At 38.2% G+C, this 17,184-nt stretch overlaps 1 protein-coding gene across 10 annotated transcripts in view; it reads right to left on the bottom strand.

Annotated features, from left to right (window-relative positions):
- The window catches only part of APC (APC regulator of WNT signaling pathway), a 121,879-nt gene that overhangs the window by 8,414 nt on the left and 96,281 nt on the right, over positions 1–17,184 (bottom strand). For 5 of the 10 annotated variants that reach the window (XM_019799602.2, XM_019799607.2, XM_019799604.2 and 2 more), the window contains 7 exons: positions 15,394–15,772; positions 13,349–13,444; positions 11,992–12,045; positions 8,172–8,311; positions 7,351–7,428; positions 6,944–7,060; positions 2,228–2,442 (listed from right to left, as the gene is read on the bottom strand). In XM_019799602.2, the coding sequence (XP_019655161.1) occupies positions 2,228–2,442; positions 6,944–7,060; positions 7,351–7,428; positions 8,172–8,311; positions 11,992–12,045; positions 13,349–13,444; positions 15,394–15,772 (1,079 nt within the window). The remainder of the gene's footprint in view (positions 1–2,227; positions 2,443–6,943; positions 7,061–7,350; positions 7,429–8,171; positions 8,312–11,991; positions 12,046–13,348; positions 13,445–15,393; positions 15,773–17,184) is intronic. The other 5 variants (XM_019799606.2, XM_011224905.3, XM_034656614.1 and 2 more) reach the window with 3 other exon arrangements.

Raw genomic sequence — 17,184 nt, 5'->3', positions numbered from 1 at the left:
AGATAACTACTAAAACTTATTAATAGGCATAATAAAACTGCCCCCAAATAATACTACAAATTTCAAGCATTTCACATCTCCTTTTGTTCCTACTTCATTTAATGTTTATTGTTTAAAAATATTCATCTGTCAGACTAAAAGAAGTAAAAGTGTTAATTTTAAACTGTTCTGCATTTCCTATTCTGATCCAATAGCTTTTTTTTTTTTTTTAAGATTTTATTTATTTATTTATTTGGCAGAGAAAGAGAGCCCTAAGTAGGGGGAGCAGCAGGCAGAGGGAGAGGGAGAAGCAGGCTCCCCGCCAAGCAGAGAGCCTGATGTGGGGCTCAATCCCAGGACTCTGAGATCATGACCTGAGCCGAAAGCAGATGCTTAATCAATTGAACAAGCCAGGTGCCCCTGACCCAATAGCTTTTACATTTTTTCCTGGGGCACCTGGGTGGCTCAGTTAGTTGAGCATCCAACTCTTGATTTCAGCTCAGGTCATGATCTCAGGGTCTTGGGATAAAGCCCTGTGTTAGGCTAGCCACTCAGCAGGGAGTCTGCTCGAGGATTCTCTTGCTCTCTCCCTCTGGCCCTCCCCTCACTCACACTCTCTTTAAAATAATTCCTGAGCAGATATATTTGATTTACATGATGAGAGAGTTCCCCAATGAATGTATCATAAAATCTTATGCTGAACAGGGACTTTGTGGTAACTTAATCTATGGATGGGTTCCACAATGTTGACTACTAAGACATCTTGGAAGAGGCAGAAAAATTGATCGATTGATCTTTATGTAGTCAGGGAGCACACTGTAAGCTCCTAGACTGGCAAACTGACTTTTTAGAGTAACCCCTATGCTCCTGGATTGATTTTGTGATAATCCCATCCCCCTTAGAATTGTGCTCTGTCAAACTGTGTGTGTAGTTGTTACTTCTAATGAAAGGTCTTGAAAATTTAAAGGTAACTATTAAAACAAGGGTTGAGAGTTAGCATAATGAACTTTGGGACTTGAATGAGCTACAGTTTATTTAATGCACGGTAAACTTAAGTTTAATGATAGTATATTCAACTTTAGAGGGCTTTAAAACTGATTGGCAAGGATGTACAATGAGCTCTAACACGACAATCTTCTCTCAGAAGTCCAGCAGACACCTGAGTGTTCACTGAGTTTAAGAGGTCTTCTTTGCATAGCAGAGAGGGCTATAAGGCTTGTCTGTGCATCAAAGACCTAAAGAGAAGATGTTCACATTCTTTACAAGTTCTGTTATTAAAAGTACCTCATAGTCTTTCTGAAAATGAGAGGCAATACTGGATAAAAAATAAATAAATATGCTGTAAAAATACCCATATGTACATATTTTTTGAGAGTGGGGGGGCGGGGAGAAAGAATCTCAAGCAGGCTCCACACCCATCATGGAGCCCAACTCGGGGCTTGACCTCATGACCATGATATGATGAACTGAGCCGAAATCAAGTCAGACGCTTAACCGAATGAGCCACCCAGGCGCCCCAAGATACCCATATGTTTGCTGACAAAACAGAGAGCCCAAGTACTAAAAATGTGTGCTTATATCTGAGATAGTTTCTTAGGTTTCATACCCCTAGATGAATGGCTGTTGGCTAAATAATATTAAGATTATTGATATTAAGACACCATTAAAAAAATGTGAACCACTGGGGGTGTCAGGTGGCTCAGTTGCTTCGGTTAAATGTCGACTCTTAATTTCGACTCAGGTCATGATCTCAGGGTCCTGGGATCAAGCCCCCTGAAGGGCTCCACACTTAGCAGGAAGTCTGCTTCAGATTCTCTCCCTCTCTGCTTGCCCCTCCCCCAGCTCTCTCTCTCAAATAAATAAATAAATCTTAAAAAAAAAAAAAAACTACTGGATTCTCTGGATCATACCTATAGGTTTACTTTTTTATAAACCTTATATTCCCTTATGCCATACTAACATACAATGGGATTTTGTTCTCTGTAGTATTCATGACTTTAATTTTTTTCCCTTCATATGGGTTATACCTCTCAATTGTCATCTGTTTATTTCTACCCATCTTTATACTATAAACTTTTATTAGAATAAATATACTAACAAGGTAGGAATTAATAGTTATCTTTTCACTGTATTATAATCTGGCTTAGCACTTGCACAATTACACAAAACACTGCTTACAACTGGGTCTTTTTGAGGGTATGAATTCTACACTAACTCATTTAAAAGTAATATAAAATGCTGTATTTACCTGTGGTCCTCATTTGTAGCTATCAAGCTGGACACGTTCCGTAATATCCCACCTCCACTTTCAATAATGGCTAAAGTATTTGTCTGGCTTCGGTAGGTGAGGGTGCCGACCAGAAATGCAAGCGCACCATCCACAGCACATATATCAGCTTTATTCTCAGTGCAATGTGCTGACAAGTTCCATAAGGCACTCAATACGCTTTTCAGGGTTGACTCCTATTGAGAAACAGAACATGTGTCACCTAATTAGAGTTGGAATATGCCTCTTACAATTTCTATGTTTACTTCTCTTGAATAAATTGTTATTGTTATTATTTATCTCCCCTGCTGCTCAGCCCTCATGGGCAAAGTATAGGCCCTCTCCATTTAGAAAAACTGATAAAATACCCAATGAAACTTGAGTAAGCGACAGCCCCACAGAACAAACAGAACAAAAATACTAAACTAATGACCTTTCTGAACTTTATTCTAAGTGTTTAGATGTACACACATATCTTACAAGAGCTCATATTAGAATATGAAACATGATGTGCATTGTGAAGAGAACATCTGCATGACAATAGAAACCAGAAAAAAAAAAAAACCTCTACGTGCTGATATGGAAAGATGTCTAAGACATATTATTAAATAAAAGAGCAAGTTGCAAAGCAGTATGTATAATATTCTGTTTGTATAAAAAGCACACATATATACTTATATGTGGTTAATTCAAAAGTAACACTATGACTTATTAAAAAATAAGCATACTGCAAAAACTCCAATTTCTTAAAATTCCCAAAGAAACAAAGTAATTAAAAAAATTAGAACTTCCTTGGTATATAACATCATAGCAAACTGTCAAACTGTAATTGCTACAAAAACAAAACACTGAGTATATAATTAAGGATATTTGGTTAAAACTTGACATGATCCTGATGTCAGTTTTTCTTCTTACTATAAATTAACCAAGGAACAAACATTCATTAAAAATCAACTCTGTGCCTGGGGGCGCCTGGGTGGCGCAGTCCTTAAGCATCTGCCTTCGGCTCAGGGCGTGATCCCGGCGTTCTGGGATGGAGCCCCACATTGGGCTCCTCCGCTAGGAGCCTGCTTCTTCCTCTCCCACTCCCCCTGCTGTGTTCCCTCTCTCACTGACTGTCTCTCTGTCAAATAAATAAATAAATAATCTTCAAAAAAAAAAAAAAATCTACTCTGTGCCTATCACAATTAGTCACTCCAAAGGATACCAATGTGGCAAGCTGATACCTGCTAACAGTTGACTCGGGAAAAAAAAATGCAAAACCATACATGAACAAAGTTAAGATTACTGGTACCTGAATTTAATCAAATAAATAAAATATTACATGGAGGAGAGAGCAGATCTGTAGAAGATAAGACCTGTACATTCAGAGAGAAGACAGTTGCTCCTGGCATGGACGTGGGAATCAGCAAGGGAGGACTGAAGAATAGAAAGAAGACACATAGGAGATTCAAGTCCATGCTGGGGAGCAGTGTTAGGTCAGGTGAGATGGTAAAAGGAGGCCCTGAATGTCAGGGCAAACACTCTGGGCCTGACCCAATAAATAGCTAGCCACTGTGTTCTCTTCATCAGGAAATTAAGAGAACCTAGGAGCAAATACAATTTACTGGGAGGCAGGGAAGAAGTGCTTTCACCAATCGAGATGTGAGAAGGTTAAGAGCTCACTTTTAATTACACTGTGATTGAGGTAAAGATGGGACAGTCAATTATCCCAAGAACAGAGAAAACAGCAACAGTTCAGAGGTGTAAGTGAGCTCAACTACAAATGGCCCAAAGGTCAGAGGTGAGAGGTAAAGGTAGGAAGACAGAAGTTGCTCTCTACGAGACTATGTGTAGAGGAAAGGGGTTTGTTTCAAAGAAGCTTTATCGTTAGAAGTAGAGGAGAAATAATTAGACGTTTAAGTACAGGTGGTAAAAACAAAGGAAGGCGTTTCAATACGGTATGTGATCCAAAAGTATCAAATATAGGCGTAGGTAGAAAAGCCCAGTTAAACTATAAACCTAGATTCTATTAGAAGCAAAATTAGAAGGAACTGAAGTAGGTATGACCAGTGAAGGAATGGAGCCAGTGACTTGTTCAGTGTTTCGGTTGCTACAGAAAAGAGAAACACTGCAGGAGTTACAAGAAGAAACAGAAAAGGTTTTTTATTTGCTTTCTTAATTTTCAAAACATTAAGCCTCTTATAAAGATAGCTGAAACAAAAAAGCCATCTCTATACTCAGGAGATAGAAGGTAGGAGTAAGAGACTAACGGCTATTTTTTTTTTTTTTTAAGATTTTCTTTATTTGAGAGCGAGAGAATGAAAGAGAGATGACGAGAAGGGGGGAGGGGTAGAGGGAGAAGCAGACTCCCTGAGGAGCAGGGGGCCTGATGCAAGACTCCATCCCAGGACCCTGGGATCATGTCCTGAGCCAAAGGCAGATGCTTAACCAGCTGACCCACCCAGGCGTCCAGGGACTAATAGCTTTGAGTAAACAGCAATGCTTGGGGCACAGAGTGAAGGAAAGGTTCTGTATAGAAAAGTAAGAGCCAGCTCAATGGAGTTAAAATGATGCAACGCATGGGGATATGGAAGGTAGTTCGGACTCTCCTGGTCATTAGTAGTAAAGCTGAAAAGGAAGAGGTGATGAATTAAAAAAAGAATGTTCAGAATGACTATTGCATTGAACGTAGAAAAAGAGGAAAAAAGTAAATTCTAACATTGTTAACCAGAAGCAGGCCCAAACCAAAATTGGACATTATACATTTCTGCTGAGCCAGTTTTTTCAAGATGGGGCTTACATTAAAAATTTATAGATAAAAAAAATTTATAGATGAATTTATGGATATCTTTGAACTGCTACTCTTCCTTTAGAAGAACTAGGTATATATTTTCATTTATTATGGTCTTCTTTTGCACTTCTCAGGAGGAGGAATCTTTTATTACAGGTTTCACAGTTTGTAGCAACTATCTGTATAAAGATCTTTGAGGTCTTGAAAGACAAAGTTATGAACTCTTAGCAACAGTATGAGTTCCCATAATACATGCAAACACATTAAATCTTTCTAAAATATACACATTTGATTAGGAGTTAAAGTGTAGATGCTAATTTTCTGGTACAATTTTATCAAGGTGTAACTGGAGAACAATAAACTGCACATATTTCAAATGTGCAGTACGATCACTTTTGATGTATGAGCATACCCATGAAGCCATCACTATGATCAGGATAACAGACATTTATATCATCCCCCCAAATTTCCTAGTGCCCTCTTGCAATCCACTCCCAGCCCCAGGCAACTACTGATCTGTTTCGGTCATTACAGATTGTTGCATGTATCAATAGTTCATTTTTTAAATAGCCAAATACTATTCCATTGTGGACATCCCATAATTTATTTAACCATTCACCTGTTGATGGACATTAGAATTACTTCTAGTAATTTGGCTATCAAACAGCATTGCTGCGAACACCTGTGTTTAAGACTTTGTGCAAATCGAAGTTTTTGTTTCTCATAGGTAAATACTTAGGACTGGAATGGCTGGTTGGCGTGGCTGGCATATGTTTAACTTTAAAACACTGCCAAATGTTCTTCAAAGTGGTATACCGTCTTACGTTCCCACCAGCAGTGCATGAGCGTTCCAGCTGCTTAACATCCTTGACAACACCTGGTTAATCTTTTACATTTTAACCAATATAATATGTGTAATGGTATCTCACTGTAGTCTTAATTTGTATTTCCCTGATGACTAATGATGCTGAGTATTTTTTCAAGGGCTTATAGGCCATTCATATATCTTCTTTCCTGCAAGAAATACAAGTGTTCTGCCAATTCAAGAGTTTTTTTAAAGGCATTTTTGTGCAGATCCTAAGTATATCTGAATACTATCATTATAACCACTTTTTTAATTGAATACTTTTCTTATTTCTAATGATTTTTCAGTTGATTTTCTTGGGGTTTCCAGGTATAAAATAGTTTCACAAAAACACATAGACAAATAAACAAAAACCTAAAAGTCTTTGCCTTTTCTAAAAAGGAAATTTTGAAGGAAAAAAATGTAGGCTGTGGGTCTAGTGGGACTGGCTGGGTCAAAGGAAGCTCAGATTAGCTAAGAAGACCTGCTTAGTCCCTCCCAAATTTCAAGTTTAATTTTTTTCTTTTTAAATTAGCTTAGTCTCTGAAGTAGATATGCCACCTGGTGATATTTCCTTTTGTAAACAAATTATTATTTGAGGAATTCCTTATTCTTGGGTCTGATCACCTCTTGATAAGGTGACTATCAAAACTGAGGACTGCGGAGAGCACAGAGGTAACAATGACACCATGTACACAGTGACTCTCCCCTGGGGGTAACTGTCTCCCTTCCCCTTTCTGGGGCACCTGTGGTACTACTGGAGACATTTGTGACTGTCATGACTGCGGGGAAGTGGACTGGTGTCCAGTGACCAGAGGCCGAAGATGCCGCTAAACAGCCTACAGAGCACAGGTCAGCCCTTCGGACAGTTACCTGGTCCGAGATGCCAGTAGTGTCAGGTCTGAACCCTGACTTATCCTAGCCTGCTTCGGGCAGGCTGTTCCGTCTTAATACTTCACAAGACTGAGAACTGCTGAGATAAGCAGGTCAGAAATTAGGGAATCTCAAGGGTGGGAAAGAGTAGCAAAAAAGTAACCAAAAATGAAATCCAAATTAGAATGTTAAATATTTTCAAAGGTACCTTTTTAACTTCCAGAGCACATTCCATCAATGCTTTCACACTTCCAACTTCACGCAATGTCTTTTTACTATTTACATCTGCTCGCCAAGACAAATTCCTCAAAACGCTTGCAATAACCTGCAAATGAAATTAATTTTAGAATAATTTGAATATAAAATAATTTACAGTTGTTTTGTTTCTAATGCTAGTGGTAAGAGCAGAGATGTACTAATAAAGAAATTCCTCCTAAATGCTGATACAGTGCCAAAAAGAATTCCTACAATATCATTATTTTCCTTTATTCTGGTGTTAATGTAACCATAATTGAAACATGAGACACTAAATACTGAGCCACAGTTTAAATTAATCTAAATCAGGATATTAACCCACTACTATCCAAGACAAACATCTGAAATTTTAACTGTTACCTGCTGCAAGTCCTCACTTTCAGATTTTAGTTGGGCCACAAGAGCTCTCATGCAGCCTTTCATAGAGCAGAGTGTAGCCTGTAAAATTAGAAATGGAACAGAGGGTCACTAACAAGGCAACCAGATGCTGTGCTTTATTCTTTACTAACAAACTTCAAATCCAGTTGTAATTGTCTCATTTTAACCATCCTAATATTTACCCATAAAGCCCCAGAACCAGATTACAGAAAGGAAGTCGTCTGTAATCTGTTCTTCTCCTAGTAAACTGGAAAAATAAAATGAGTAAGTGATAAGAAATGATAAGCAAAGGGTTTTAACACTCACATCTGTCATCAGAATTTTTAGACTATTGCTCTCATTCCTGGGAAGAGTATTTTAAATGCAATTAAATAAACCCACTACTGAGTTCCATCTTTTGCCTTTGTTTAGGCATAAGACAACCTAATGAGTAAAACTACGCAGTGGTGTGTGAAGTTCAGGTTTTTTTTTAAATCAGTGTTTAAAGTGAAAGTGGAGGGGCGCCTGGGCGGCACAGCGGTTAAGCGTCTGCCTTCGGCTCAGGGAGTGATCCAGGCGTTATGGGATCGAGCCCCACGTCAGGCTCTTCTGCAATGAGCCTGCTCCTTCCTCTCCCACTCACCCTGCTTGTGTTCCCTCTCTCGCTGGCTGTCTCTATCTCTGTCGAATAAAGAAATAAAATCTTTAAAAAAAAAAAAAAGTGAAAGTGGAGGGAAGTGAAAAAAGAAAATCAGCGAAAAGTCGTTTATATGAAACTAACTCACACCAGAGATATCTTAAGAAACAGATCTTATAAAACATACCTTGTTGGCTACATCTCCAAAAGTCAAGTTTGTCAAAGCCATCCCAGCATATCGTCTTAATGTAATACTGTAGTGGTCATTAGTTAGCCCATACATTTCACAGTCCACTTGCAATAATTCTGCAATGGCCTGTAGTCCCCCTAATTTAAAAAGGGCAAGAGGAAAAAGACAATAATCTAAAATAAAACAAGTGGTACCAAGTTTAAAAATTAATTATTAGGAAGACATTTCAAAGGAGAATATATGATTTAAATATGTCTTTAGAATTACAAGCTACAAAAATTGTTACAAAGAACTTCTGTGTAATACTCAAAGTACAACTGATAATGACTCCATTTTCCGCCAGTTTTCTCCACCCTCCAGACCCTTGCCTTACTGAGTGAAGTGAGCATTATACTCTATTTACTGCATATGTGCTCTATCTTGTCATTGATGAAGAAGGCTATGTTCTAACACAAGGTCTTCCTGCATGAAGGCAGAAAAAGGTAACTTATTTTTATTACAACTTTACAAACATCTTCAATGTTATAACACTGTGGCCTAATTAATGTTTTTTTATCTGCCAATTAATTATCATTAGGAATCCTGGGACTTTTAAATGAAACTGTGCAGGAAGCAAAGCTATTTTTTTTATGAAAAAGAATTATCTGTTCAACTTATTACTAAGTTCTATAAAACCACTTGTTATTTATATATTTTTAAGAATTTCTTACTTTTCTTTGATACTCACAAGTGTCAAATACCAACTACGCTAGGATTTAGTGTTTTCTTTCCCCTTGATTCCCACCACTGGGTATGCTTGACAATGCCCACAGTGGTCAACACTAGGAAGGCAAGGAGAAAAACGAAGGAAAAGGAAAGGGAAAGACAGAAAGGAAAAGGCAGGAACAAAACAGAACAAAAAAACCAAAGGTAAAGCAAAATGGTGAGCGAGTGAATAAAAATAAAAATGCATATGGAAGCTATTCAAAATATTATTCATCATCAATATTAGTCATCATGGGACTGGGGATATTGTTTTGTCACAGAGAAGTGGCTTAGACAGAAAAAAGGAGGATGAACAAAAACAGGTGATTCTTGGAAATTCTCAGTCTAAAGAGTCAGGTTATTAATCTGGAAGAGGATCTGTAGGTCTGGTATTTTTGTAAATGATCTATAAGGGTCAGTATGTAGAGGAATCTGCAAGTTTGTGAAACAAAGTTCTAACTTGGGTCAAGAATTCCAAGCCAGGAGAATTCACTGTAGGAAGAATGGTGCAAATCTTTATGACTAGCAGCAATGAGAGATGAGTCTGAATATAGATAAGTGAAAATTAATTTGGTTAAGGAAAACCCAAACCATATTTAGGAAGATTTTCTTCCATCCACCCATGATGATGGAAAAACACAATACAGTCACTATCTTTATGGAGCTTATACGTTAGAGCAAAGGCAGACTCTGAACAGCTCACTGAGGCATAAGGGACTGTGTGGAAGCACAGGGAAAGGTAAACAGGTGGACTTCACCTAGATTGGGAGTCATCAAGAAAAAGGCTGAGGAAATAATGTTTAGGTTAAGAAAGACTTAAAGGATGAATGAGTATCTAAAAACGGGTGGGGCAGGAAAAACAAAAAAGCACTTTAGACAGATGAAACACTGAGTGCAGGAGCCCCTGAGCCTGAAATACACAGCAGTAAGGAGAAAGTCTCAAGATGAAGCTACAAAATGGGCAGAGGCCGTATCATGCAAGACTTTATATGTCACACCAAGGATTTTCGACAGGGGAAGGAATAATTAAAGTTTGTACATTCTAAACAGATTCCTGCAGTTTGTACATTCTAAACAGATTCCTGCAGTTGATGCAGGATGCAGAATGGATAACTGGAAGTGGGGAGCCAAAAAAGACAAAGATCTGCCGAGTAGGAGAGATGAGAGTGACCTGAACTGGGGATGGAAAGGAGAGCAGTGATTTGAGATAAATTTAAGAAGCAGAATTAAAGTACTCAGTTACTAACTGCAGGGGATAAGGAGGATAGAATTATGGTATGTCTTCCGAGACTCTGGCCTGAGGAACTGGGTTGACTGCCATGCCACTTTCTGAGAAAAAAAAAAAAAACCCTGGAAGAGACAGAGGTTTGGGGCTGAAGGAGATAACAAATTCAGTTGGGGCAGTTGAGTTAAAAATGTCTGAAAAACCATGTAAGTGAAGATGTCAGATGAAGAGTTTGATAATTATCTAAAACTCAGGAGAGAGGACGTGGAAAACACCACTGTAACTGAGCCATGGATTGGAGGGTATTGTTTAGAGACGAAGAAAATCTAGGACAGAGCTTTGAGGAATTCCCACCATGTAATAGTTGAGTAAACGAGGAGCCAGTAAAAGAACTGAGGGTTTTGACTCAGGAAACTGACCTGGGAGTCACTGATGATCTGAAGACCGTGGCCCTGCATACTGATAAGATCACCAAGATGCTGAGCACTATAAACCAGGCTACTGATACCAAAACAAAACATACTATGCCTCGTGCCTTTATGAAATCCTGCTTGGTGTGGCAATATCTGTGATACTTTCTCAAGAAAGGAGAAATGATCTAATAAAGAAGGTCTCAAGAAGGCACTAAATGAAGAAAGAATTTTTTTTGAATGGATAAACTAAAACACACGGGACTTGATTCTGAAAACAAAGATTAAAGAAGGATAGGGTCAATATCAATAAAACCATGAAGAAAAAAGAACATTTGATAAAATTTAGGATATCAGATAAAAGAGCCTTTTATGAGTTCAGTCAAGTGAAAAAACTTTAAATTTTAAGGCAATGAATACAATTCATATGTCAAAACTATAAATGGATTCACAAAAATACGATGTGAATTCACGGCTGACAGAATAAAAAATAGGTTGCCCTTAGAAAAGTTAGGCTGTTTCAAGGTAATGCAAAGATGATAAGCATATCCTTTCACATTTTGCTCAGTGTCTATGTTTAAAAAAAGTGGTCCAGATGGACCAGATATTATCCAATGTGCAATCTCATAACCTTAAAGCTAGTAGAGATCCAATGGCTTCAACAGAAACCAAGAGAACCCTTAATTTAGACTTATGTATATATAAAAGATAGAGGAAGATGACACTTAGTTTTAAAAAGTGTATTATTTTCCTTTTACTTGGGTTAGATAGTCACCGTTAGCATGAAATGCCTCATTCTAAAATAAACATTAGGGGCTCAACATAAATATTCTATATATTGATGTTTCACAAAATTTCCTAATCATAAGAATCACCTGGGCCGCTAATTAAATGATTCCTAGGTACCCCTCTGGAGATTCTGCTCTACTAAGCCTGTTTGCTATAGGGCCAGAGAATCTACATGCTTTGATAAGTACCTCTGTGATTATTATGATTAGTTTTGGAAATACTAATAGAAATAAATCGTGAGTTCCTTGAAAGTCAGAACCGTATCTTTACCGTTTTTACTAGCACAGTTTCTGGGACAGAGCTGGGACTTAATCAATGTATACATCACTGACAGCATAGTCTAAAACCTGCAATACTAACAGGTGCAAACCTAAATGACCTTGGTAAGTTGTAGAATCTTCTTGTATGTACAAATGATAGTCCCAGGTGACTGGGCTTGGGAATTTCCCTTCCTCTGTCTGGGACTTCATTCCTCCTTACCCCTCGCTGTCAGATACCTTATACTTCCTTACTCCATCTCCCCACAATCCACAAACCTTGATTTTTCTTTTGCTTTGTGCAAATTTAGAGTCTAGGAATGAGAAGAAAGTAACCCCCTGTGGCTCTGTCCCCAGCAGTCACACCCCAGAGGCCCCATCCTGCTCCTCACCTGAAAGCCCCTGCCCTAGCTCCTGTGATGAAATGCCCCGGGTAGCCTTCCTACCTGAAGAAGGAAGAGGAACAAATACTGAGTCTAGGTTTTACTTTGAAATTCAGATGATTAATGTGTCAGTCCTAGTCTACAGTTCATTGGAACACAGGGACGTTTACAGAAAAATCTTTGCAGTAGTTTAAAATTGGATTAGTTTTCTTGTTTATTCAAGATTTTTATCCCCTTCCCATTATTACTAGCATTAAAAAAATACCCAAACATAGAATTTTCACAAATGCTGAGACTACTGAGGAGGGGAGAACCCATAAGACTACACTCAGTTCCACAGGAGGCTGCGGGGTGGGGGAAGGAAAGATAATCAGACGGGCCAACTGCGAGGGCCTGTGGGAAGAAAAGCATGGCGGGAGGGCAGGCCTGAGATCACAAAGTACACAGCCCCCCAGAGTGATGACTCTGAAGGAGACAACACTCACTTTTGGCGGTGCAGATTCTCTGTGTTTAAGAGTCTCATGATTTTGTGACTTTTAAGATAAATGATGAATGACAATGATGAGGGTGGTAGGAATACAAAGTGGGGGCTGGGATGTAATGTAAAATAAACAGCACAAAAAGCAAGGGCACAGCTACACTAAGATGGGAACTCAGTGTATGGTTCTTGCTTGTGGCACAACTAGAGAGATCCAGTTCACATGAGATGGCTCAGCATGATGCAATTACAAATACCACATGTGCAAAATGAACCTAGAAATCAAAGAAAAACCGTTACATGACAAATGGGGTGCACAAAAATGCAGGTTATAAAAGGTTTAGAGTGTGTGATAACACATACATACAAGAGTAATCCTTCCAAAATTAGTGGAATATTTCTAACTTAAATTAGAGCATAATGCTTTTCTTCATTAACCAGTTTCAAAGATACCATGCTGCTTATCATCAAAATCTAGTAAAGTACTGGTAACCACGAAGAGAAATGAGAATCTTAATAATAATTCCTTCCGGTGTCCATCAGAAGTGACTGAGTTCAAGAACAATCACGTAGCTCCCCATTTCAAAATAATTTAAATTACCCTCCCCGTCAACTATCACATATGGTCTACTGTGGCAACAGGGGCAAGTAGTGGCCCACTTAGTAATTTTTCTAATTGTTGGCTAAGATTTTGAAGAGCCAAATTAGTTTATACAGGGTAGCAGTTTCTATCATCAAGAACGTTTTCTCCTCTGGAAACCCGAGTATAGTCATTTGCTACAAGGAGGAAGCAGGTGGTAACAGAAATCAGTGGCCTTATACCAAATTCGACGATGATGAAAAATCTTCAGTACTCTTCTATGGCATTAAGAAACATTTTTGTCTTACCAAGTTCATTCATTGCATGTCTATGCTCTTCATCAAATGAAAGTTTCATTAGAACACAAACAGCAGGACAGATCTGATGTTCAACAGGAGCTGGCACTGAAAAATAAAATTGACATAAGCCATAATGCTTGTTTTTTCAAAAGCAACAATGTTTATTATACTTAAAAAAAAAAAAAGGCAGTGCTCACTACTATATCCCTAATGCATAGTAGTTCAGTAGATCAACAAATATTTGCTGAATAAATAAATACTATCAACATGGAAAAGAAAATACGAGTAAAGGGCTTTTCTTGGTTCCAGAAAAACGTTTACTACTTATCTGCCTTTAACTAACTCTGTTAGAATAAATCCCTTGCAGTTTATACTGTAACTCAAATAATAACTTAAAATTATGTTGAATATGTAAATGAATAAAAACACCTTGGCATAAAGCTGTTTTTGTTATAATTTCTATTTAAACTATTGTCACGAGTGTGGGTTAAAAGCACTTATTTCTGGGGCGCCTGGGTGACTCAGTCGTTAAGCGTCTGCCTTTGGCTCAGGGCGTGATCCCGGCGTTATGGGATCGAGCCCCACATAGGGCTCCTCCGCTGGGAGCCTGCTTCTTCCTTTCCCACTCCCCCTGCTTGTGTTCCCTCTCTCGCTGGCTGTCTCTCTGTCAAATAAATAAATAAAATCTTTAAAAAAAAATTTTTTTTTAAATTAAAAAAAAAGCACTAATTTGTGTACAAATGTAGTAAAGAAATCTAACACAAACCTGTGGAGAAAGCTTACCATATAGACAGTAAACAAGAATCTAAAGAAGGGGTGTCCAAGAAAATGTGCCTCCACACTTAATACCATGCACACAGTTTCAAAGCTCATTATTGGAAATAAAAATTTAAAAAGTCTATTTTTTCAGAAGTAATATTAATTTACTTTATTTAAGCATTTTGAGAATAGTCTTTAGGATCACAAAATACAAGTTATTACATAATTGTGGATACCCACAGAAAAAAATCCAGAAAGACAATGTTCTCTCAGTAAAGTATCTTTTTAGTTTTCTTCATCCCTAGGACAAAAAGATATAAAGGACTATTTCTGCTATTTTCTTATTCTTGAAAATCTGTAAATTTTAAATAAATTAACCTTTATACCCAAGCTAAAAAAATCTGCTTAAGTTTCATGGAAGGTGTTCTCACCATCACCCCTTCTACTCCTCCCTGAATCAACAGGTTGATACAATTGTCCCCTGTCGTGTGTGTGTGTTCAGGTAAAAGGAAGGTCTTACCTTATATACTTACTGCTTTTGGTTCTTGCTACAGGAATGAATTAAGTTATCTCCCCAAGGGTCCCAATTCCTAACTCCCCTGCTCCTGAAGGAAAGGGGCTGGTAGCCCAGGGTTTCTCCCCTAGCACAGAGCTGGGTGGCTGATCACCCCCAGCAACTGGGACCCATCGCCTGAAGCAGGAGGGTGCAGTGGGAAGGAGCACTGGGCTGACAGAAGATCTGGCCTCTGTTCCTGGCTCTACCACTTACTAGCCATGAGGCTATAGGCAAGTCTTTTACTGTCTCTGAGCCTCAGTTTCTTCATCTGTAAAATGGAGATGATAATACCTTCCCTTCCTACTTCAGGAGGCTGTTGTGAGGCTCAAATAACACAACAGATATAACAGTTCTGTATCCACTGAGTAGAGTGTTGTACAAATGTACAGATGATGGGTTGGTCACTAACAGCTGAAGGAACTAAAGTCACTTTCTTGAGCTTAATCTATAAAATGGAAGGGATGGAAACATAATTGCTCAAGTTCTTTCTAGAACTACTACGCTATGACTGTAAATCTCTCTGGATCTCCTGTTCTTTTTTGGTTGCATAGTACTGCATGTTAACATTTTCCTTTACTAATTTTTTCTAGAAAAATACAGACTTAAGTTTTAAACTATGTTAGCATTGTAGATGGCTACTATAAATTTCCCATTCCCACTCATAAAGACAACGTACTAAAAAAATTTTCATTTAAAAAACTTTTAATTTGCTTTGTAACATGCACTACAGGGAACATACTTGGATTTTTGTCCTGGTCCATGCCTTGTTCATGGGCTTCCTGCCACTCCCAACAGGTTTCACAGTAAGCTCGTATCTGTTCCAAAAGATGAAGGACTCGGATTTCACGCCTGCCTCTCTTGTCATCAGGCTGTGAGTGAATGATGTTGTGAAGTGCTGCACTGGCCCTGGCCCGAGCCTCTTTACTGCCCCGGGAATTTCCCAACAACACAGAGTCTTTGTCATTGCCATGTAAGAGCTGGATGAGGAGAGGAAGACATCCAGACTGTCGCATGGATATACAGCTGTCTTGGGAGCTAGACATAGCTAGCAAAGTTCGCGACATATCATCCTTATCATGAGTACCAAGCATTGACAACAATGAATACACCATTTCCACCTGTGGGCCAAATGAGTTTAGAAACAAAATTATGACTTTAATACCCAAATGCTAACACCAATGAAGTGATGAATGGGATATTTATTGTAACTCATTAAAAAGAAAAACAAAACTCAAAATGCCTTTCTAGGATGAAGTAATGAGCATTATTTCAAAATCCATACAATCATCACCAATTTGTTTATATGAGTAAACAGAAGTAGTGATGGCATACAGTGTTGAAAGAGAAAGTAGATTCCCACATACTTAAATTGCTGTTTGTCTGGATCAGCTGGTCACAGTGAATGACAACTGATCTCTCTCTCTCTCTCACACAGAATGAGGAATGTGGTTTATTTAAATATTTTACACAATTTAAAAATTTTACTTTTTAATTTACAACTATAATCAATAAATAGAAAACACTTTTCAACAATTATTATTTACTAAGTACTAGTTCTTGACCATCACTAACTCATACCAGATTGTAATATTGTTAAAAGTATTTGATTTCTCCCTTATACATATAAAAAAGAAGAATGCCAAGGTCACATTGGGAGTACAAGGCCAGGATTCTTAACCAATTTTCTTTTTTTAAAACATCCAATAAGCATCAATTACTCTCTGACAATAAATTCTAAGGGTTTACTCAGAAGCCGATTAGAAACTGGAAACAGTACCCAGTTATCCTGGACTATGATTAGGTTCATTTCAAAGCCAGAGCTATTATATAAAAATAGAGAATATTACATAAGAATGTATCACCTCTATAAATCAGTAGTTCTCGAACAGGGGTGATTTTGACCCACCCAGAACACTTTGGCAATGTTTTGAAGACATTTTTGGTGGTTGCAACTGTGAGAGGAAGTGCTATGGGCGTCTACTAGGTAAAGACCAGGGATACTGCTAAGCACCCTACAATAAAGAATTATCCAGTCAAGTATGCTGAGGCTGAGAAGCCCTAAATATATACACACTACTCTTAGATATTAGCGTTTTAGGAAGGTAGTATAGAACTGTGGATAAACTGGGCTTTCCAATTCTGGCTCCACCACATTAGTTGATTTCTCTGAGCCCCAGCCTTCTCAGTTGCAAAATGGAGAAATCTGCCTAACAAGGTTTCCTCTGTGAAGATTAAATGAAATAACACATGTATAGGATAGCTGGCGTTCAGAAATGTAGTACGATCTTAGTGTTATTATTCATAAGTCACTTCAAAAGGCAATGACATTCTAGCTGCCAGTTTTCATGCAATAGTACTGGTGAATATTAGATTTTCTTTATAGGAAGAACTGCACGTTGATGCTGGACAGACCTGCAGTCGAAGTCCATTTTAAAAATGCAACAGCTGCCTGAACCTTTTTTGCTTCGGTTTTCTCTTTTAAAAAAGAGAGACAAGAATACCTCACAGTGTTTTTGAGAAGATCAGAGAA

Source organism: Ailuropoda melanoleuca, chromosome 3 (assembly GCF_002007445.2).
Source record: "Ailuropoda melanoleuca isolate Jingjing chromosome 3, ASM200744v2, whole genome shotgun sequence".
NCBI classification, from domain to species: Eukaryota; Metazoa; Chordata; class Mammalia; order Carnivora; family Ursidae; genus Ailuropoda; species Ailuropoda melanoleuca.
Note: the sequence above shows the minus strand (reverse complement) of the source record. Positions and strands in the feature narration are given on the sequence as shown.